Here is a 23,267-nt window from a genome sequence, read left to right on the forward strand (position 1 = left end):
GTGCCAGGTGTGGCCCTTTGTGATGCAGGTGCCTTTCAGGGCCCTTTGTGATGCGGGACATGGTGGTGCCCAGAGAGCCTTGTGAGGTCACAGAGCCCCGCCCTGCCCCAGAGGTATCTAAGGGGCACAGAGCCCTGGGGTGCCCACTGCCAGGAGAGCTGTGCTCTTAGGAGGAAGCAGCTCCCTGCATCCCTCTCGAGCAGAGGACGACAGAGATGGATGAGGACAAGGGCACCCCCAACTCCCAGCCCCCCAGCCCCTTGCCCAGCTGGCTACAAGACCAGGCACCCAGTGGGCAGTGGCTGGGGGCAGTGGGCAGCTCACACCTGCCAGTGTCGGCGACTGAGGAGGGGGCCTTTGCCCACGTGGACGACGACTGGAAATACAACACCCATCCAGACCTATGCCAATGCGCAGATGTTACCGCGTGGGAAGAAGACGTGACACCCCATGAGAAGAAGAAGTGAGAGTCCAACAACGTTCCCAACGGGGAGCCAGAAGACGCCAAGAGCTCTACGAACTTGAAGAAGATGGGAGGGTCCGAGAAGTTTCCCAATGGGGGGATGGGAGACACCCAGAGCTGTACCAACGGGAAGAAACCGTGAGACGCCGGGAGCTGTACGAATGGGAAGAAGATGGTGTGAGATACCAGGAGCTGACCCGATGGGAAGAACATGCGACAGTGCAAGAGGTGTCCCAAAGGGAAGAAGAAGAGACATATCAAGAGCTGTCCCAAATGGGGAGATGTGGCAGTCCCAGAGCTGTCCCAGTGGGAAGGTGAGAGATACCATGACCTGCCTCAGTGGGAAGAAGATGTGCAAGGGCATGGACCGTACCAATGGAAAGACAAGAGAGACCCAGAGGTCTCCCAAGTGGGAGACAAGGCAGACAAGGAGCAATCTCAGGAAGAAGACTACAGTGCCCAAGAGCTGCCCCAAAGGGAAGACAGGAGTGAGAAAAAGCTGTCCCAGTGGGGAGATGATGTCGGTTACAGCACCTGGGACAAACCCTGGCCCCTGCTGAACGCTGGGGACCCCCAGATTGTTCCCCAGGAGGGGCCCGGCTCTGCCAGCAGCGTGGGCACAGAGGTGGCAACAGAGGCAGCCCGTGACCTGCCCAGTCCAGCTCCTGCCCCGGTGAGTGCCACGGACACCGAGCCAGCAGGTGCTGCCCCCAGGGGTCTCTGCCTCTGTTGAGGAAGAGGCAGAAGGTTCTCCAGCCTTCAGAGAGCAGTTGCCATCAGCAGGGACACAGAGCCCGGTCCCTGTCCCACACAGCCCCTCAGAGGGCAGTGAGGCCCTGCTGGACACAAAGCACATCACTGTGCTGGTTTAAAGGTAAACCAGCAGGGGAAATGAACTCAACTCAAAAGAGAGACCACAAGTCAGAATAAGAATTTAATAAAACAACACAAGTATGATTATACAGACAAACAACTGGCTTCAATCCACAAAAACCCAAATGTACAACCCAGCACCCTGGGACGTGAACAAAACGGTGTTCCCCGGGCCCCCCCGAGTCCAAAGTAAAGGGAGAGCAGAAAAACCTGCTGGTGGGAGAGCTGTTGCAGTCCGGTCAAAGTGGTGATTGCAGTCCAGTTGAGGGTGGTGATCTCAGTCTGGCTGAGAGTAGTGAGCTGCAGTCCTCCTCTGGATCCCACGAGTGGTAAAGAGGTTCCAAATCTCCAAGTTTATATATTCTCCAGTTCAGGCAGGAATGCTTAGTCCTTCCCTCAGAGCGGGGAATTCCATAAAAGGGTATGAGGACAGGAACATCTACAGGCCTCTACTGCTAACAGTTTCTGGGAAATGGCATGGAAGGCTATAGAATACACAGTTTTGGGTTACACCCATACCATGATGAACTGGTCTCAGCTGTCCTAACTAAGACAATCACATGTGGGATCGTGAGGAAGGCTGAGCTTGTGATCCAGGGATCCATCCAGGAGCCGGAGAAACAGAGAGACCTGGAACAAACCAGGAATGCAGAAATGCTAGAAACCGTAAGAGCACCAGAGTCAGAGAGCTCCATGTCTGCCTCACACAGCCCCTCAGAGGGCAGTGAGGCCCTGCTGGACACAAAGCAATACATCACATGTGGGATCGTGAAGAAGGCTGAGCCTGTGATCGAGGGATCCGGTCAGGAGCTGGAGGAACAGAGAGAGCTGGAACAAACTACAGCTACAGAAATGGTACCATTACTTACAGCAGAAAGGACAGAGAGCCCAGTCCCTGCCCCGCAGAGCCCCCCAGACAGCACCCAGGATCTGCTGGACATGGCCTTTTGCCTCTTCAGGGAGATCATGAGGAAGGCAGAGCGTGTGCTCAGCTGCTGGCCGGAGGAACGGAGGGTCCCAGAACAAAGCACGGCTACAGAAATGATAACAACAATTCCAGCAGAAAGGACAGAGAGCCCGGTCCCTGCCCCACACAGCCCCTCAGAGGGCAGCAAGGCCCTGCTGGACACAGACCAGTCCATCACCTGTGAGATCCTGAGCGAGCCTGAGTTTGTGATCCAGGGATCTCACCAGGAGCCAGAGGAAGAGAGAAATCTGGAACAAACCATGGATACAGACACGGTAAAAACCGTTCCAGCAGAAAGGACAGAGAGCCCAGACCCTGCCCCGCAGAGCCCCTGCTCTCCCAGCAACCCCTCACCTTCCCAGCTGAAAGCCCAGGCCCTCAGCGAGCAGGAGGAGGGAGCAGGAGGGGACTCAGTCCTGGCAGTGCAAGACACTGACGAGGGGCCCTTCCCTGGGGAGGGCATAGGCTGGAAATACTACGTTGACCAAGACATTTCCCAGTGGGAAGATGAGGGAGACCAAGAGTTGTCCCAAGAAACATTAACACATACCAAGAAGTGTCCCAGGGGGAAGACTGCATTGAGCAGGAGCTGTCCCCTGGAGAAGTCAAGAGTTACCAGGAATTGTCTGACTGGGAAGAATACAGCGAGGAAGAGGAACCCCAAGGAGAAGTGAAGAGTTACCAAGAAGTGTCCGACTGGGAAGAAAACATTGAGCAGGAGCAGTGCCAAGGAGAAGAGAGTAGAGGCCAAGAAGTGTCTGACTGGGAAGAATACGGCGAGGAAGAACTGTCCCATGGAGGAGTGAAGAGCTACCAAGAAGTGTCCGACTGGGAGGACTCCAGCGAGGAAGAGCAGTCCCAAGGGGAAGGCAGTAGCTACCAAAAACTGCCCGACCAGGAAGAATACAGCGAGGAAGAGTAATCCCAAGAAGTCAAGAGGCACAAAGAACTGTCCAACTGGGAGGACTCCAGCGAGGAAGAGCAATGTCACCAACTTGGAAGAATGCAGCATGAAAGGGCAGCCCCAAAGAAAATTCAGTAACTGCCAAGAACTCCTGTCTGACTGGGAGGACTCCATTGCCCAAGAGCTGGGCCAGGATGAAGACTCCTTGGGCCAGGACTTTTCCAACTGGGAAGACTACACACCCTCCTGGCTCTCCCGATGGGAAGATGACAGCGACAGAGAGCTGACACTGGCGGACTGGGAACACATGAGCGTCCCCAGCTTGGGGTCAAGTCCTTGCTCCTGGAGGAGGACGAGTGAGAAGAATTGAGCGTGCTGGAGCTGTCCCAAGGAAGGACAAGGCACAGAAGACAGGCTGAGAATTCTTGCAGCAGAGGGGCTCCCAGTGCCCGTCCCTCGCCAGGCATGGGCTGAGCGCCGGGCACCTGCCCCGTGCACACAAGTGCCGCTCTGCGCCTCACCTCCCCAGCTGGAAGCCCTGTCCCCCGGGGGGACTGAAGCTTCTCCTGCCTTTGACCAGCAGGTGCCATGGGCAGGGACACAGAGCCAGGTCCCTGCCCCACACAGCCCCTGCTGCCCCCCAGTCACTCGCCTCCCCAACTGGAGGCCCAGGCCCTCAGCAGGCAGCTGCTGTCCCCACCAAACGTCTCTCCCGCTTCAGGTGGGCGTTCGGGGCTCTGCGCAGGCTGTTCCACTCCTGCATGGCGGGACAGCCCCAGGATTAGGCCCCGCTCCAGCGCCAGGCGGGCCCGGACACCTCTTCAGTGCTTCCAACACAGACACTGACACCACCACTGACCTTAACACTTATTTCAATACCTGACTACTTCTGCAGAGAATGAGCAAAGACAGGACGTCTTGCTCCCAGAACCTCCCTGCAGGACGACAACAAATATGGTTATTTTAAAACAAACCAAAGATGGTTAAGTCAGGGAGTTAATTTATGTAATTAAACTAGTTATGTAATTAATTAATTTAATTATAATCATTATAATATATCTTTATAATATTTTGGTAGATTTATTAGGAAGATAGACTTACATAAGATAGAAAAGACTATATTTAAATATCATAGTAAATATATTTATAGGACATATAGATAGGTTCTTTCAGTTAGATGATAAGAATTATAGAAGACAGAATATTAGAAAGCTCTTGGGCAATGTCGTCTTCCCAGTCGCACAGTTCTTGGTATCTCTTGACTTCTTGACTCTCATTTTCTCCCCTCAGGTTGAGCTCTCGCACTCGCCCACGTTCTTCCCATGGCTGCAGATCTGGGCCACTCATGTTTCCCCAGTGGAACACTTAGATGTTGCCTTTGGAATGATTTTTGGGTGGACCAAAGAGCTGTGAAAACAGCTAAGAAGGACTTGTTTGCCCACGTCAAAACTGTGCTTGCTTCCTAACAAAGATGACTCCCTGGCAATAGTCAGGCTCAGAGTGTGTCTGTGCAGGCTTGGCCGGACAGGCTCCACAGTCCTGGGGCAAATGTGTTTGGATGCCAGTTCTTTGTGAGCCGGGTTCAAGGGGCAGGTTCAGTTTGCCTTTGGAGAGAACGCACACACCTGCCCTCCCACCCGCAACTGGGAACTCTCCTGCTGGGAGAGTTGGGAGCTGAGCAGTCCCTCCTCACAGATCCCTAAGTGGTACCTGAGTGGTACTGCATAACTATCCGGAGTAGCTAAAAAATGACATCTGTACATTCTTTTCTCATGCCGTACAAATTTCAACAGAAAAGACACAAATCCTGAAGTAATTTGAGCAGTGTTCTGTCTTTCCTTTCTTTGTAATTTCCTAGGAAACTGCATTGCCACAGGCACCTCCACTGGATCGATTCCTTAAGGACTGCTCCTGTGGAAGGACTCCTGCAGCAGAAGTTCCCGGGGAACTGTCTGCCACAGGAGGAAGCCCATGCTGGAGCAGGGAAAGGACTCTTGGCCCTGAGCGGCGGCAGACACAGTGTGCAATGAAGTGCCCATGAAAGCCATTCCCCTTTCCCAAGGTTATTTAGCCCTAATTTATTTATCATTTATTTATTTTGCGTTTTGGACCCCAGGTACAACAGACTAGCACAACAAAAGTTGTTTTCTGTCTGAAAGAGGGGCCATGTGTGGGGGCAATGGCTGAGAGATGAGGGGCGATGTGTGAGGGCCACAGCACAGACGACGGCAGTGGCTGAGGGTGAGGGAGCTGATGGAGATGACTGAGGGTGATGGCAGTGAGTGCAGTGACTGAGGGTCAGGGCACTGAGGGTGAGGGCTGAGGGAGAAGGCTGAAAGGCCATGTCTGGGGGCAGCGGCTGAGGGCCGAGGGGCGCTGGCTGAGGGCGAGGGCACTGGGGGCCAGGGCCGATGGCGAGGGCGCCGAGTCCCCTCCCCGTGTCTCCCGTCGCCTCTCCGGCGCCACACGCACAGAGCCCGGTGCCGGGGCTTGGTGCCGGCTGCCAGAAGGGCGCTGCCGATGGACGCCCGCCCGCCGGGGCCGGTGACGGGGGCTGAGGGGCCGCCGCCCGCTGAGGCGCCTTGTTGAGGCTGCAGAAGGGGTTGGGGCGGGTGGGCGCTGAGGGGCCCCGCGGGGCCGGGGCAGCGGCGGCAGCGGCGGCTTCGCTCCTCGGCGTTTCAGCCGCAGCATCGGCGGCAGCTTCTTGAAGCCGGGTGTGTGGCCGGGCTCGGCGGAGGCGGCCGTGGCCGAGCGGAGCCCGCAGGAGCCGCGCTCCCGTCTCGGCGCCAAAGGGCGCCCGCTCCCTCCCCGGGCGGCGCTGAGGGAGCGCGGGGCCGCCATAGCTGCGCCCTCAGGGCGCTCTGAGGGGAGAGCGGCTCCCGCCGGCCCCGCTCCGGCCGGAGAGGACAGAAACTGAGAAAGAACCCAGACACTGCTGCTCCAGAACGTCCGCTAAGTTCCAAATCACTTGGGAAACCGGCCGCAAGTGCTGTGGTCGGGGCTGCAATGTCTGGAGAAATGATAACAATGACAGCAGAAAGGACAGAGAGCCCGGTCCCAGCCCCGCACAGCCCCTGCAGCGCCCCAGCCCCTCTACTCGCAGCCTGGAAGCCCAGGCCCTCAGTGAGCAGCAGGAGGAGGCAGAGAGGGGGTCACCCCTGGCAGGGCAAGAGACCCATGAGGGGGCCTGGCTGGGGAGGAGAAAGACAGGACGTCCTGCACTGACCAGGACCTGTGACAAGGGGAAGGTGAGAGAGACTCAGAGCTGTGCCAGGGGGAAGAGGATGCCACCTCCAATATCTGTGACAAAGCCTTGGGCCCAGGGAATGACGACGAGGGCCCCCAGACTGCTCCCCAGGAGGGCCCAGCTCTGCCAGCAGCGTGGGCACAGAGGTGGCAGCAGAGGCAGCCCATGACCTGCCCAGTCCAGCTCCTGCCCCAGTGAGTGCCACGGACACCGAGACAGCAGGTGCTGCCCCGGCCAGAGCTGCTGAGGAGAAGGAGCCCCAGGGGCCTCTGACTCCTGTTGAGGAAGAGGCAGAAGATTCTCCAACCTTCGGAGAGCAGGTGCCATGGGCAGGGATACAGAGCCAGGGCCCTGCCCCACGCAGCCCCTGCTTCCCCCCCAGCCCCTCGCCTCCCCAGTTGGAGGTTCAGGCCCTCAGCAGGCAGCTGCTGTCCCCAACAAACATCTCTCCCGCTTCAGGTGGGCGCTCAGGACTCTGCGCAGGCTGTTCCGCTCCTGTATGGCGGGACAGCCCCAGGATTAGGCCCCGCTCCAGCGCCAGGCGGGCCTGGACACCTCTTCGCTGCTTCCAACACAGACACTGACACCACCACCCACCTGAGACATTGATTCCAATGCCTGACTACTCCTGCAGGGAATGAGCAAAGAGAGGACATTTTGCTCCCAGAAACTCCCTGCAGGATGACAACACACTCGATTATTGCCAAAAAAACCAAAGATGGCTTAAGTCAGTTAATTAATTTAATTAATTTTGATTGTTACATAAAAAAGTAATTCAATTATAACTACCATAATATGTCTTTTTAATATTTTTAATAATTTTAATTATTTAATTATTTAATTATTACATTTAATTATTAAATTTAATAATTTTAAATAATTTTAATATTTACTGTGAATACAGACTTACATAGGATAGGTAATACTAAATTTAAATATTATAATAATTACCATATTTATAGGGCACAGACGTTCGTTAGACGTATATACATAGTTAGATGATAAGAATTACAGAATAGAAGACAGAAGATTAGAAAGATTTGTTTTTGTTAAATAAAATCTGTACTAAATGAAATCCACCTGTGTCGCAGGGTATCTGTCGAAAGGTCTCGGTCCGAAGGGGGAAGAAAGACACCCAACACACATGAGGGTAGTGAGACAAAGAGATGTCTGCCTGCTCAGTGCAGCAGGTAGCCTTTTATTAGGTTCTCCCACTTCTACTTTCCCACACACACAACACAAACATATTTCCACAAAAGCACTGAGGAATGCGCACCTGCACTTCAGCCACACAGCTCAAGGCTGTGTCCATGGGAACTATCTACTTAGCTTCACTGTTCCCATGGAAAACGGCCCAACACCCCGCAACACTCCAAACTCCTCAAACTTCAGTTGTGGGGCTGTGACTTCACCCCACAATTCCCCCTGTCTGTAATTGTGCCACAAAAGCCGCCTGCATCACATCCTGCAGGGCCCTTTGCAGGAGCGATACTAAACAAGGCGGCATCAGCAACACAACTACAACCACCAACTTTTTAGATGTACAAGGCCCTCCTATTGGCTGTGCAGGGATTCCTGTCTAGATTCTATCTTCACACAGAAGAAACACTCCCGTAGGGAGTCGACAAGGTGCACTCACTGCTGAAGTACTCCAAGTCGGATTCTTACCGACACCAGAAGGAACTATTTCTATAGAAAGACAGTTCAGGGAACACATCCCGTACCATAGACTCACCACGTGCTCGTTCTATGTCATAACCTACACGATGATTAAAATACACACAGTCTTTTACAGTGACTCTAAAATAGCTAACTTTTGAAGTGGAGTGTTAACAGACAATACATCATCCCAGCTGTCAACACGATCACGACACCCGCGCACAGTATGACAGTCCCGTTTCAATAAGTCACGCCGTCGGATGACATCCTGCACCAGGAGAGATGCTTCCATGTCACTCAGAGGAACACCAACAAGACAGGTGTGAAATGGCTGCTCTGGATACACCAGTGATGCACAAAAGGTTGTGTGGTTCAGTTTCTTCATTAGAGTCACCCAGATGTTTCGACTATGCCATGGAGTGAACTTTAACAGCTCAGGAACTGCACTGACAACTTTCAGGACCAACAGTAGGACGTACATAGTGCGCAGGCATCCAGCAAGGACTATTATCTGTAGAGACAAACATATCCCTTTCCCCAAGTTATCAAGTCATGTGGATCAGACCATTGACCAGAGACAAGTTCTGCATCTGCATGCTGAGCTCTGTCCTCAGCTCTCACAGGGATCACAAGATTATCAGTTTGGAGGAGGCTTTTTGCCAAGCACAGCATATTTTTCCTGAAACTCTAAAAGAAGGTAAATAAAGACAATCGCCAGAGAAGGTCAAAAGGTTTGAGACATACAGAGCTTTGTCTAGCCTAGAGACTGAGGGGGTTATCCCCTCATTCCCCCTTTCTGTTCTTGAAGCAAGTGCTTCAGGGCACCATCCACTGTCTCCACAATAACATGTCCTGTAAAAGAATGTGAAATAGCCGTAACATGAGCGATCCTCCACAAAGGAAAGAAAATTTGGACAGATTTACAGACATAAGACAGCTTATTGTTCATCCACACTTGAGCGGGTGCTCCAGATGTAGCAAAAGCAGAACTGAAGTGTTTAATGACATCATGACTTTTTTGTCTAGTATGTGCATTAGCAACCGCCACATGGGAAAACATGTCAGTGGACACATGGACATGCTTTAAATTACCAAATTCGTTGACGTGAGTGTCATCCGATTGCCACATCTGTAAAGCCGTAAGGCCTCGAGGGTTAGTACCAAAATAGACAGGAGTATAGGCATGATGGCACTCTGGACAAGAGCATAGGCATCATGACAGTCTAGACAGGAGTATAGGCATTACGACAATCTGGACAAGAGTATAGACATCATGACAGTCTGGACAGGAGGCAACAATTAAGCGAGCAATAGAATGAGTCAAGCCAAATCGACGTCTGAAAGCTTCTGCACCTTGATAATAAAAAAACTAACGAGACAAGACAGCTTGCTGGTGAATGTTAGGAACAAGTCTCAAAGCGACAGCAAAAACAAAAGCATCTGCCCGGGCATTACCCTCTGTGAAGAAACCTCGGAAAGAGGTACGACTACAAACATGTAGCACAAAATAAGGAACAGGCCTCTGCAAAAGAGTTCTCTAGAGCTCGAACAAGACCTGAAAAATAAGGCCTGGAGATGGACAACACCGCCTGATCGAGTCATTGTAACAAATTAACAATATATGCAGAATCAGTAATAACATTTAAAGACCGAATAGGAAATAACTGAAAAGCAAGAGTTACAGCTCGACATTCCATAATTTGAGGAGAACCCTCTTGATGAACAATTTGATGTTGTCATCCACATTCTGCTTTCTGTGCTACTGCAGCTTCACTTGTCTTCCTCGAGCTGTCTGCAAAGACTGTAAGGCCATCAAGGGGCTCTGCGCTGCATAGTGTTTTTGTCCAATTGGAATTGCCCTAAAAAAAATCTTAAGAAGGGAATGTGAAGGTAAGTGATAAGAAATTTGGCCATGGAACCCAGCTAAAGCAGCTTGCAATTCACATTTGTTTTCAAGGCACCACTCAAAGTAATGAGATTGTACAGGTACAACAATGCATGCTGGATTTCTGCCAGAACACTCTACACACCTTTTTCTAACCTCAATGATGATTTGAGTTATGAACTCAAACAATCCAGGAGCAGTTTTTTTGAGCCCGATAAGGCAAAAAATAGCCACTCTATGATGTGCAGTAGATCAGACCAATGGTCAAACCACTGTACCAATGCCCCAAAAGGAACACTGTGATCTGCAAAAATAAAAAATTAGACAATTTAGCAATGATCAATTCGTGAAACAAATTCAGAATATAAAGCCTGCTCTGCTTGCTGGATGGTTTGAACTGCTCTTTTAATCAGTTCCCTTGGTTCCTGAGGATTGTCAGAATGTTTGAGTAGGTCAGAGGTGCCAGTTGGGTGGGTGTTTGTTAATCCTAAGTATGACCTAATCCAGTTCAAAGACCCTAACAGCTTTTGTATGTCAGTTAGAGTTTTGACATTAATATCCAATTGAATTGGCTGAGGAATAACTGCTTTCTGTGTAATTTTTAACCCTAAATACTTCCAGGGTTCCTCTCGCTGCACCTTCTCAGGAGCAACTACTAGGCCAAAGGATTGTAGACTCTTTCTGGTTCCAGCTTCCAACACATCCAACTGATCCTCAGTGGCCACAGCCAGCAGAAATATTACCTATATAATGACAACAAAAGACAGTCAGAAAATTACAGGAGACAATGTTGGAATCATAAACCACTGACAAATTATAGGAATATCTTCATTTCCTGGGAGAGGGTTTTCTATGTATAACACTCGTAAGGTTCTGCACGATTAATAGATGGAACTGAAAGTGTGATTCTTTCTTCTCTATAACTGGGGTCTAACTGGATTGTGGAAAAGCAACCTGTCAAATTAATAATAACAATGGATTATTCAGCAGGAAGCATAGAAGGGGTCAATAAACCAATGCTGACATGGTAACCATGACCGCCCCACCCGCCTGAGATCATACAACAGTCTCCATTTCACAGATTTTTTCTTTATCACAAAGACAGGGGTGATTAAAGGATTCTGAGATGGTTCAATGTGATCAACATCAAGCTGGTCTTTAACAAGCTGTTGCAGAGCCAACAGCTGTTCTGTAGGTATGAGCCACTGCTGAAATCACACAGGATCTGTATGTTCTAAAAGAAAACTCTGAGCAGTACCTCCCAGTCTCACAACCCAAACCCCTGGCGTGAGCACAGGCCAGGAGGCCGGCCAGGATGTCCGTGCAATGATAGTTACGTCAGGTCCTGAATACAGAAGTTTGTCCACTTGGACAACTGACAAGCTTCAAGTATTGTAGAGAGTGCAGGTCAGCTGTGGACGTTGTGCAGAGATCGGCAGTGACCAAAAGACTTGTGGTGCATCAGTAGAACCAAATCCTCCATCCCAATGCTCACAAGGCTCTGCTTGGGGAACACAACTCAGGAAAGATACAAGTTGAGCTATTCGTGTCCCTTTAGGAATTGTCACTGGAGGATAAGGTGTGAAGACCATAGCACAAATCTGCCTCGTATAGGTAGCATCAATGACTGCAACATGAACAAAAAATCCCAAAATCTCACAATTGTGCTACTAGAATGGCTGATTAACAAGACACTTAACCCACGCTGCCTTCGTACAATGCTAAACATCCACCAGTCAAATTATGTGATCAATACGTCTGGTATAGAACAAGCAGCAGTCACGAGCATTGAGGACATTTTTCTGAAAACACAGCTGCCACAGGCAGGGCACATCCCAAGGATGAAGGACTAGCCGTTTCACGATGAATATTGCCACCGGCTGCCGCATGAAAGGAGCCCTGAAGAGAAGACACAAGGACTTCCCGAAACGACATCGCAGCCCTGGCCACACTGATCAACATAACTGATGGACACTGGTCTCCAATCAGGAGGCCTAGAGACACACCACCTATAACGCTGTAGATGGTTCTGAGAAAGGACGCAGGATGGCCCTGACAATCTGCAGGGCCCCCCCGCAACAGGCTGATCAAGCAGGGCAGCAACATCGACAGCCTTTGATTTAAACCCTGGAAAACACAGAAAAGTTCAAACAACTCTGCCTCCTGCACAGCCCACACAGCTACAGCCCATGGGCAGCAGGACACATGAAAAAGGAACAGCACCAGGAGAAAGGCTCCACCTGAGATTTAACCTCTATAAACCTCTGAAACAAGGCTGAAATAGAACACCAAATTTGTGTAAGAATCTCTTATTTAACTTCAGTCCTAATCATATGGCTAGTCAGACAGGGTTAGTCTTGAAATAACTAAAACCACACCAGTTTTCATAAGAGTGGAATTACTCATGGTGGGAATTTGAAGAATTCATATACCATTCAGAATAAGGAGTCACTATGGCTCAACAGAATCATGTTATACATCCCTGTAAAATCTTGACACTGGCAGAAAGTATTTGTAAGTTTACACAGTTACACATTCATATAGCTTTTCTCTTTCACACAATCTTTTTCCACTCATGCATTCAGGTGGCCACCTCACACACTCTCCTCAGTCACACACAGATTTCAAGCAGTTATTGGCTGTGTAGTTCTCATCAGTCTCGTAACTTAAAGGGAATTTAAGGCATATTTGCTAATATTAACTTGTAAATCTTATACAGCTCCCCATGCAAAAGACAAATACGACGGGAACGGACAGGATGTTACCTTGAAAATTTTCAACCTTTTTCATAGAGCAAGGACACTTTATTTGTCATAACGGCAACAGAACCATTGCTGCATTTTGTCTTCCCTTCTTCACCTCTTCCCGCCCTGTGCCCCCCCTGTGTCTCCTGTTTCTCTTGAGCACTCGGCCCCCCTGGAAGCAAGTATTGCTTCGTTTAGGAAGCTTTCACTAACACTTGTCGGAGGACGGGGGAGAGAGGGAGGGAGGGAGGGGGAGGAGGGGGAATAGAGGTTGGGTTCTTTCGGAGAAAAATCAGGAAGAGAAGTCAAATTGCCTTTGCTCTCCTTATGTCGCAAGTTATCTACATGGCCTGCTGAGAAAGAACGATACACAGGAGGGAAGGAACAGCTGCAGATGGAGGCGTTCCGGGGAGGAGGAAGGGGGGGGTTCGGGGGGGTGGGCTCGGGGGGGTGTGTAAAACAGGGGAGAACACAGACAGCCCCCCCACTGCACCGCCTGACACCGCGGCCGCCACTACCAGCCCGCTACCCCCCCGCAACAGCGCTCGGGACCATGGCTGTCGGCAGCGCGGGGGAAAACAGACCCCCCCGCCGTCCGCCGTTACCGGGGCCGCCGCCGGCGCATGCGTGGGTGTACCGCTCCGGGCCGGGGCCGGGGCCGGGGCCCGGGCCGGGGCCCGCAGCTGCGACCAGTCTGCCGGCACCCAGAGCCGCGGCCGCCGGGGCCGCAGCACGGGCACCGCTGCCCGCATGGGCACAGATGGACTCGGCGGCGCCGAAGCCGGACCCGGCGCCGCTCCGCAGGCACCCACAGCGGGCGGACCAGACACGGCTGCGCAGGCACCCGGCGCCGGGTACACAGGCGCGGGACCGTCCGGAGGAGACGTAGAAAGCTCCTGAAGGTGAAATTCAGCCACTATGTTCACAAGATCGTCTCCCGGGCCATCAGCAGCACAGTCATGCCGTAGCTGTCCTTGGTTATCTTGGACAAGTCGAGTCGCTAGCAGTGCGTCCATTTTGTTGGGGCCGCTCGGCTGCCCCCGGCCCCGCTCCGCAACCTCCGATCCCGCTTCGGCTCCCTTCGGCTCCGCCCGGCCCCTCTTCTTTAGTACTCTAATGTCCTCCCAGGCAAAGCAGCCCTTCTCTCAGTCCAAAGGCACAAAAGTAACAAGCGACATAACTTAGCTTTGTCGGTCTAACACCAAAGCACCGTGACAAAGCTTTCCAGGCGATAAACACACGCCTGTCGTTTGCACTCATGGTCTGCCCCCATGGTGACTAGGAAGAAGTGCTCAGGAGCCCACCCGCGCCTGACCAAGTGCCAGATGCACCCAGGCTTCCCAGGCAACTCGTGCCTTCCAAGTGCGGCAGAAACACTTGTGTGCAGGTGTAGAAAACGATCGGACCAGGGTCCTGCAGCACGCCCGCTGCTATACAGCTCCTGAGCACCGAGACCCTGCTGCACCTCGCCCTGCAGCGCTCACCTGCCTCCGGCCGCGATACCCCTACGACCCAGGCAATACTCGACAGTCTTTTTTCTTTTCTTCTGGTCCACACGGGGCACCATTGTTGCAGGGTATCTGTCGAAAGGTCTCGGTCCGAAGGGGGAAGAAAGACACACAACACACATGAGGGTAGTGAGACAAAGAGATGTCTGCCTGCTCAGCGCAGCAGGCAGCCTTTTATTAGGTTCTCCCACTTCTACTTTCCCACACACACAACACAAACATATTTCCACAAAAGCACTGAGGAATGCGCACCTGCACTTCAGCCACACAGCTCAAGGCTGTGTCCATGGGAACTATCTACTTAGCTTCACTGCTCCTGTGGAAAACGGCCCAACACCCCGCAACACTCCAAACTCCTCAAACTTCAGTTGTGGGGCTGTGACTTCACCCCACACGCCTGTTGTCAGCAAATGGTCTCATTTACACCTTAATTCGGGCTGACGCATCCCTCCCTAATGGGATCAGAACACCTGGGCAGGGACACCTTCCACCACACCAGCTGGCTCCAACCCCGGCCAACCCGGCCTTGGACACTTCCCACGGTGGGGCAGCCACAGCTTCTCTGGGCAACCTGGGCCAGGGCCTTACCTCCCTCCCAGGGAACAGTTTCTCCCAGAAAGTCTCATCTCCCAGAGGTCACTCCCTGGGGCCAGGCTGCAGTGTGTTCCTCCCCAGCACTGCCTGCCTGCAACAGCCTGGGGCGAGACAGGAGGGCTTCCCCTCGCCCATCCCCTGCTGGAGCAGCTTGTTCCTGAAGGATTGAGCCCATGCAAGGGACCCACACTGGATCGATTCCTTAAGGACTTCTCCTGTGGAAGGACTCCTGCAGCAGAAGTTCCCGGGGAACTGTCTGCCACAGGAGGAAGCCCACGCTGGAGCAGGGAAAGGACTCTTGGCCCTGAGCAGTGGCAGAAACAGTGTGCAATGAAGTGCCCATGAAAGCCATTCCCCTTTCCCAAGGTTATTTAGCCATATTTTACTTATTATTTATTTTTTGTGCCTTTCGAACCCCAGGTACAACAGACTAGCACATTAAAAGTTGTTTTCTGTTGCAAACAGAATAAAAGCTTAGTTTGTTTGGGATAAAAAAAATAGGTTTTTCTGGCGTATTGAGGCACAGACTGAGGGGGGTGAAGCTTAGACAATTTATTGGAGTCACAGCCCTCCTTTTATAACCCAACACCAACAGACAATCATGCCTTATAAGGTAAAAGCTATGACTGCAGCATCTGATTGGCTGTTAGCTGTCACGGCAGTGGCAGTTGAAACAGGAGTTGAAATGGCAGTTTTAGGAGTTGCAGCTCACCCCTGTAATGAGCCGCTCTGTTCTTTGCAAAGGTAAGGGTTTTTTCTAGGCCATATTTCCCACACTGACCAGAGGAACAGAGGGTCCCAGAACAAAGCATGGCTACAGAATTGATAAGAACAATGACAGCAGAAAGGACAGAGAGCCCGGTCCCAGCCCCGCACAGCCCCTGCAGCGCCCCAGCCCCTCTACTCGCAGCCTGGAAGCCCAGGCCCTCAGTGAGCAGCAGGAGGAGGCAGAGAGGGGGTCACTCCTGGCAGGGCAAGAGATCCATGAGGGGGCCTTGGCTGGGGAGGAGAAAGACAGGACGTCCTGCACTGACCAAGACCTGTGACAAGGGGAAGGTGAGAGAGACTCAGAGCTGTGCCAGGGGGAAGAGGATGCCACCTCCAATATCTGTGACAAAGCCTTGGGCCCAGGGAATGACGACGAGGGCCCCCAGACTGCTCCCCAGGAGGGCCCAGCTCTGCCAGCAGCGTGGGCACAGAGGTGGTAGCAGAGGCAGCCCATGACCTGCCCAGTCCAGCTCCTGCCCCAGTGAGTGCCATGGACACCGAGACAGCAGGTGCTGCCCCGGCCAGAGCTGCTGAGGAGGAGGAGCCCCAGGGGCCTCTGGCTCCTGTTGAGGAAGAGGCAGAAGATTCTCCAACCTTCGGAGAGCAGGTGCCATGGGCAGGGATACAGAGCCAGGTCCCTGCCCCACACAGCCCCTGCTGCCCCCCCAGTCCCTTGCCTCGCCAGCTGGAGGCCCAGGCCCTCAGCAGGCAGCTGCTGTCCCCAACAAACGTCTCTCCCGCTTCAGGCGGGCGCTCAGGACTCTGCGCAGGCTGTTCCGCTCCTGCATGGCGGTACAGCCCCAGGATTAGGCCCCGCTCCAGTGCCAGGCGGGCCCGGACACCTCTTCGCTGCTTCCAACACAGACGCTCACTCCACCACCCACCTGAGACATTGATTCCAATGCCTGACTACTCCTGCAGGGAATGAGCAAAGACAGGACCTCTTGCTCCCAGAAACTCCCTGCAGGAGGACAACAAACAGGATTATTCGAAAAGAACCCAAAGATGGCTTAAGTCAATTACCTAATTTAGTTAGTTAATTAGGTTAGTTAGGTAATTAATTAATTTATTTACAATTTTTATAGTATGTTTTTATAATATTTAGGAAGATTTACTGTTAAGATAGACTAACATAGGAGAGATAATACTATATTTACATATTATAATAATTATATTTATAGGGCTTATAGATCGGTTCTTTCAGTTAGGCGATAAGAATTATAGAATACAAGAGAGAAGATCAATAAGATTTATTGTTAAATAAAATCTGCATTAAATAAAATCTGCCTGTTGTCATCAAAGATGGCTTAAGTCAATTAACTAATTTAGTTAATTAGGCTAGTTAAGTAATTTAATAATTAAATTATAATTTGTAGTTATAATATTTTTAATATTATAATATATAGTTATGTTATTTAGATAGACTTTTAGATTCACTATGAAGACAGAGTTACATAAGATAGATAATACTGTATTTAGATATTATAATATGTAAATTCTAATATTTACATATATGTATATATTATAAATATTGTATATATATTTTATGTATATTTTGTGTATATATGTGTATATATTATGTGTATATATTTTATGTATATATATAGATGTATGTTATATGTATACATATATATAATGTATACATTTATATACATAATTATAAATATTACCATATTTATAGGGCACATAGATAGGTGCTTGCACTTAGACTATAGGAATTACAGAATGCAAGACATAAGATTAGGAAGATTTCTTGTTGTTTCCATTTAAGTACCTGTAGTGGTTTGAACCAGGATTTCCCCCTGAAGCTAAGAAAATGGTAAAACCCTAGGGGGTGGTAAACCTCTGGAAGTTTTGAAGTTTTGTCCAAGCTGCGCTCCTGCAAAATGTAAACATACCACAAGCAAAGGGAAGAGAAGGTTGTTGTAGTTTGGTTGTAGAAGTGGTAGCCATGTTGTGAAAGCCACGAGTAGTAGGGCAGGAGCCCTCTGGGTGCCTCTGGGCCCCCCCCAGCCCCAGCTGGGGGGTTACGGAGACTTGGAACAGTGTTAGACTGGACTAAGTGTCTGTAGTTAAGCCGGGAGATGTTTCTCCACCGTGGGCAGCGGAGACAGAGCAGAAGCAGAGACGCAGCGTCCAGAGACTCTGGCTAAAAGCCAACTGATAAGAACTGAACCGGAGAAGCAGCAGAAACAGCATGCAGCTGAGTAAGGAAGACACCGAGTTGTCTCGGAGAGCCGAGAAAAGAGAGTCAGCAGCAGAGTTACAGAGTTTGGGGTAAGAACTGAATTAAAAGACCCCAGACTCCTTTGAGACCCCTCCTGGAAAGGAGGAAGATGATGGACTCTTACTTGAAAGAGCCTTGGAGTGCTACAGCACTTGCAGAAAGGAGCTAGAGAGCTCCGAGAGGAATGCAGAGAGGGTGACCTTGGGGGCCCTCCCTTGCTGCAAGCTACAAAGAAGCTCGCAGCCATCTTGAGGCAGGGCACAGAAGCTCTGCAAGGGGCTTTGAGTCCCCTGGAGATACCAGACCGTCACGAAGACCCCCTGTGCTTGTGATATGACCGTGGTGGAACGACCTTTGCCTGGGGTGAACATAGCCCACGGAAGACCCCTTTGCCTGCGTCAAGGGGCCAAGAGAGGCTTGGAGGCACTCCCTCGTGAGTGCTGGCAGAAATCCAGCTGTCAGCTGCTGCATGCATGAGAAAAAGAAAACCTGCTGCCTTAGAAGATACTGCTGCTCAGAGACTGGAAAGGGATCTGTCCTTCTTCCCTTCTGGACTTTTATTTGGAGGGGAGAAGAGATCTGATCCATTGTAAATACTTATGTCATGGTAGAGATAGTTGTGATCGTGTGTATAATGTGTTATAATTTTTATTTGTACAGTCATTGTAATATATATTCCCTTTCCCCATTTTGAGTCTGATGTGTTTTGTCTGGAAAACCCATCTCACATTAGGTTGAGATGTGGAAGGGGGCTTAGACTAGGGAATTAGATTTTTGGAAGATCTCAAACCATGACATTATCTCTACCTATCTCTTTAACTCACATTTATTGTAAATAAAATCAGTATTAAACAAAATCTGCCTGTTGTCAGCAAATGGTCCCATTTACACCTTAATTTGGGCTGAGGCATCTCTCCCTAACCGGATCAGAACACCTGGGCAGGGACACCTTCCACCACACCAGCTGGCTCCAACCCCGGCCAACCCGGCCTTGGACACTTCCCACGGTGGGGCAGCCACAGCTTCCCTGGGCAACCTGGGCCAGGGCCTCACCTCCCTCCCAGGGAACAGTTTCTCCCAGAAAGTCTCATCTCCCAGAGGTCACTCCCTGGGGCCAGGCTGCAGTGTGTTCCTCCCCAGCACTGCCTGCCTGCAACAGCCTGGGGCGAGACAGGAGGGCTTCCCCTCAGCCACCCCCACCTAAGGCAGCAGCTGCTCTGGGCTGTTCCTCACAGATCCCTGTGCCATCAGCTGCAAAACTCTCAGCAAGGCTGTCCTAAAGGAAGCTGCCCTGGGAAAGCCAACGTGCTGCAGCTCCAACGGGAAAAAGAATCCCTGAATCAGGAAGGTTGCAAAAGAGCTCCAAGATCATCGAGTCCAACCTGGAACCTCTCCCAGGTGGCTCCCTGAATCCCTGTAACCCAGCAATTGTCATCCAGGGGTTTTAGAAATCTCCTGGACCAGTCTGACCAGCTCTGTGCTGTTCCCAGTTAACACTGCCCAGCTGACCTCCCCGTCAAGGCCAAGGACACTGTATTTGGAGAGGTTCCTTGGATATTCCTTAAAGAATAATTCCTCTGGGTCATCGTCCTGCCTGGGTTGCCAAGAGCAGCCTCCCGTGTGGACACACAGCAGCTTCATTGGTTTGTCCCTCAGTCCTTCCCCAGAGGGTCTCAGGTGCCATTGCCAAGTGCAGCAACAGACATTGCAGCCCCGACCACAGCACTTGCGTCCGGTTTCCCAAGTGATTTGGAACTTAGCGGACGTTCTGGAGCAGCAGTGTCTGGGCTCTTTCTCAGTTTCTGTCCTCTCCGGCCGGAGCGGGGCCGGCGGGAGCCGCTCTCCCCTCAGAGCGCCCTGAGGGCGCAGCTATGGCGGCCCCGCGCTCCCTCAGCGCCGCCCGGGGAGGGAGCGGGCGCCCTTTGGCGCCGAGACGGGAGCGCGGCTCCTGCGGGCTCCGCTCGGCCACGGCCGCCTCCGCCGAGCCCGGCCACACACCCGGCTTCAAGAAGCTGCCGCCGATGCTGCGGCTGAAACGCCGAGGAGCGAAGCCGCCGCTGCCGCCGCTGCCCCGGCCCCGCGGGGCCCCTCAGCGCCCACCCGCCCCAACCCCTTCTGCAGCCTCAACAAGGCGCCTCAGCGGGCGGCGGCCCCTCAGCCCCCGTCACCGGCCCCGGCGGGCGGGCGTCCATCGGCAGCGCCCTTCTGGCAGCCGGCACCAAGCCCCGGCACCGGGCTCTGTGCGTGTGGCGCCGGAGAGGTGACGGGAGACACGGGGAGGGGACTCGGCGCCCTTGCCATCGGCCCTGGCCCTCAGCCACTGCCGTCCGTGCCATCTCCCTCAGACATCGCCTTTCAGCACTCAGCCATTGCCTCCAGACATGGCCTTTCAGCCTTCGCCCTCAGCCCTCACCCTCAGTGCCCTGACCCTCAGCCACTGCACTCACTGCCATCACCCTCAGTCCTCTCCCTCAGCACCCTCACCATCAGCACTGGCCTTCAGTGCCCTGGCCCTCAGCCATCGCCCCTCAGCCCTCAGCCATTGCCCTCACCCCCCAGCTCCCTTTGAAATCCAGACCGGGGCTCGCCCCAGCCTCACACAGGGAGCTGCCGCACTCCAGCTGTCGCTCAGCACTGGGTGGGGATCTTGTGCTCGCCCCAGGGCTGGGGCTTTGCAGCCTGGCCGTGCTTGGCATCACTCCTGCAATTTTACCCCAAGGGCATTTTTGAAAATGCTCAGCCGGCCGCTTCCCTTGCTCTGGGCCTAACGCTGCTGTTTCAGTCCCTTTTTAGAACCTGCCTGTGAAGAGAAGCCCCCCAGGAGAGCAGAGCCCGCTGCAGGAGCCAACAGCCTCACCCTAACCAAGGGATGACACAGCACTTAGTGCTGCAAAGATTGCAGCTGTTCCCAGGGCACAAAGCAAGCTGAAACTGCTCCACTTGGCATTTGCTTGCCCATCTCGCTCTAAAATAACATCCCAAGATGTCAGTGTTCAAGACAATGGCTTAGATTGAGGTGGACTGTGCTGGGGAGCCTTTTAAACCCAGCCTCCTGCCTGACCTCACTGCTGCTGGAGTTGCATGGAGAGTGCTTGGAGTCTTTCAGTTGGATTCATATGTTTCCTAGAACGTTCCCGTTTCTTGGTTTGCTGTTCAGTGGAGATAAGGATGTTCTTCCAAGTGATAGCTCTCCTCCAATCTTTTCTTCGCCTCCAGAAATGGAGCAGCTTCATCAGGCACTTAGGTGAGAAGAGAGAGTTCCTGAAAAGCAGCCCTCGGAATGGAAACCGTCAAGAGGCAATGTTTAATGTTCTTCTTGGTGCAGAAACTGAAGTTCAAGCTAAAAAAGAAGGACAAGACAATGACCTCTCAAAGACAACAAACTGTCCTGGAGGTACCCAGAGCTTTTTTTTTTTGCTTTTTTTGCATTGGCCCTTACAGTCAGCAAGAGAGGATGAAATGAAATAATCATTTTGGCATGGAAATACTTGTCTTCATAAACTTCAGCCTCGGTTTTCGTTTTTGCTTTTTATTTTTTTTTTTACTCCTTTCTCCTTTGTTCTGTTCCTGTTTCTGATTGTGGGAACTACTCCTGTGAGTGCAAACCCTCGTGTGGTTTTATGAGGAACAGAATTGGGTATTTCTGTTACAATCTGACACTGACTGAAAGAATCCACTGAGTCTAAAGTGTGCCTTTGGTTGAGTGCGAGCTCTCTGTCGCTGTAATCTTCCCATCGGGATAGCGCTGAGGGTGTGTAGTCTTCCCAGGCGGAAAACTCTTGGCCAATGGAGTCTTCCTCTTGGGAAAGCTCTTGGGCAACATCATCTTCCCAGTCACACAGGTCTTGGTATCTCTTGACTTCTTCATGGGACAGTTCTTGCTCATTGGAAAACTTGGTATCTGTTGATTTCTCCTTGTGATAGCTCTGGGTCTTTCTCATCCTCCCCCTGCATAGCTCTGGGATTCTCCCCTCTTCCCACTGGGCAACTTCTTGGACTCTCCCATCTGCCTCCCATTGGTGCAGCTCTTGACTCTCATTTTCTCCCCTCAGGTTGAGCTCTCACACTCGCCCACGTTCTTCCCATGGCTGCAGATCTGGACCGCTCATGTTTCCCCAGTGGAACACTTAGATGTTGCCTTTGGAATGATTTTTGGGTGGACCAAAGAGCTGTGAAAACAGCTAAAAAGGACTTGTTTGCCCACGTCAAAACTGTGCTTGCTTCCTAACAAAGATGACTCCCTGGCAATAGTCAGGCTCAGAGCGTGTCTGTGCAGGTTTGGCCGGACAGGCTCCACAGTCCTGGGGCAAATGTGTTTGGATGCCAGTTCTTTGTGAGCCGGGTTCAAGGGGCAGGTTCAGTTTGCCTTTGGAGAGAACGCACACACCTGCCCTCCCACCCGCAACTGGGAACTCTCCTGCTGGGAGAGTTGGGAGCTGAGCAGTCCCTCCTCACAGATCCCTAAGTGGTACCTGAGTGGTACTGCATAACTATCCGGAGTAGCTAAAAAATGACATCTGTACATTCTTTTCTCATGCCGTACAAATTTCAACAGAAAAGACACAAATCCTGAAGTAATTTGAGCAGTGTTCTGTCTTTCCTTTCTTTGTAATTTCCTAGGAAACTGCATTGCCACAGGCACCTCCACTGGATCGATTCCTTAAGGACTGCTCCTGTGGAAGGACTCCTGCAGCAGAAGTTCCCGGGGAACTGTCTGCCACAGGAGGAAGCCCACACTGGAGCAGGGAAAGGACTCTTGGCCCTGAGCGGCGGCAGAAACAGTGTGCAATGAAGTGCCCATAAAACCCATTCCCCTTTCCCAAGGTTATTTAGCCCTAATTTATTTATTATTTATAATGCTGTAAAACAAGGCTGCCTTCTTGTACCAACCCTATTCACAATCTTTTTCAGCAGGATGCTCCAAAGGGCCACGGCAGACCTCGATGAAGAAGGTGGGATCTACATCCCATATCGTACCCATGGAAGCCTTTTCAACCTAAGGTGACTGAAGGCCCACACTAAGACCTTAAACCATCTTGTCCGGGAGCTGCTTTACGCTGACGCCGACGCCCTCGTGGCTCACACAGTGGCAGCTCTGCAGCGTTTAACATCCTGCTGTGCTGAGGCTGCTGAGCTTTTTGGGCTGGGCGTCAGCTTGAAGAAGACACAAGTTCTCTATCAACCTGCACCTCAGGAAGGCTTCCATCACCCCCACATCACCATTGGCCAATCAGAGCTCGAATCAGTCCAGCAGTTTAATTACCTGGGTGGCCTCATCTCCTCGGACGGTGAGATTGACGGAGAGACAGACAACAGGTTAGCAAAGGCATCGAGAGCTTTCGGAAGGCTCCATCAAAGAGTTTGGCGAAATAAACACCTGAAGAAAAGCACCAAGATCAGTGTTTACAGAGCCATAGTGCTGTCTACT

General features: G+C 51.7%; 1 protein-coding gene across 1 annotated transcript; it reads left to right on the forward strand.

Annotated features, from left to right (window-relative positions):
- The first annotated feature begins 674 nt into the window (after nucleotides 1–674).
- Nucleotides 675–3,782, forward strand: LOC127461331 (neurofilament medium polypeptide-like). The gene is given in 3 exon segments (XM_051769009.1): nucleotides 675–1,136; nucleotides 1,889–2,837; nucleotides 2,840–3,782. Coding segments are annotated over 3 exon segments (1,797 nt in total). The 3' UTR covers nucleotides 3,226–3,782.
- Nucleotides 3,783–23,267: the final 19,485 nt, after the last annotated feature.

The sequence above is a fragment of the Manacus candei genome, unplaced genomic scaffold (assembly GCF_025592945.1).
Source record: "Manacus candei isolate 608988 ecotype Guabito, Panama unplaced genomic scaffold, ASM2559294v1 h1tg000099l, whole genome shotgun sequence".
Taxonomy (NCBI): domain Eukaryota; kingdom Metazoa; phylum Chordata; class Aves; order Passeriformes; family Pipridae; genus Manacus; species Manacus candei.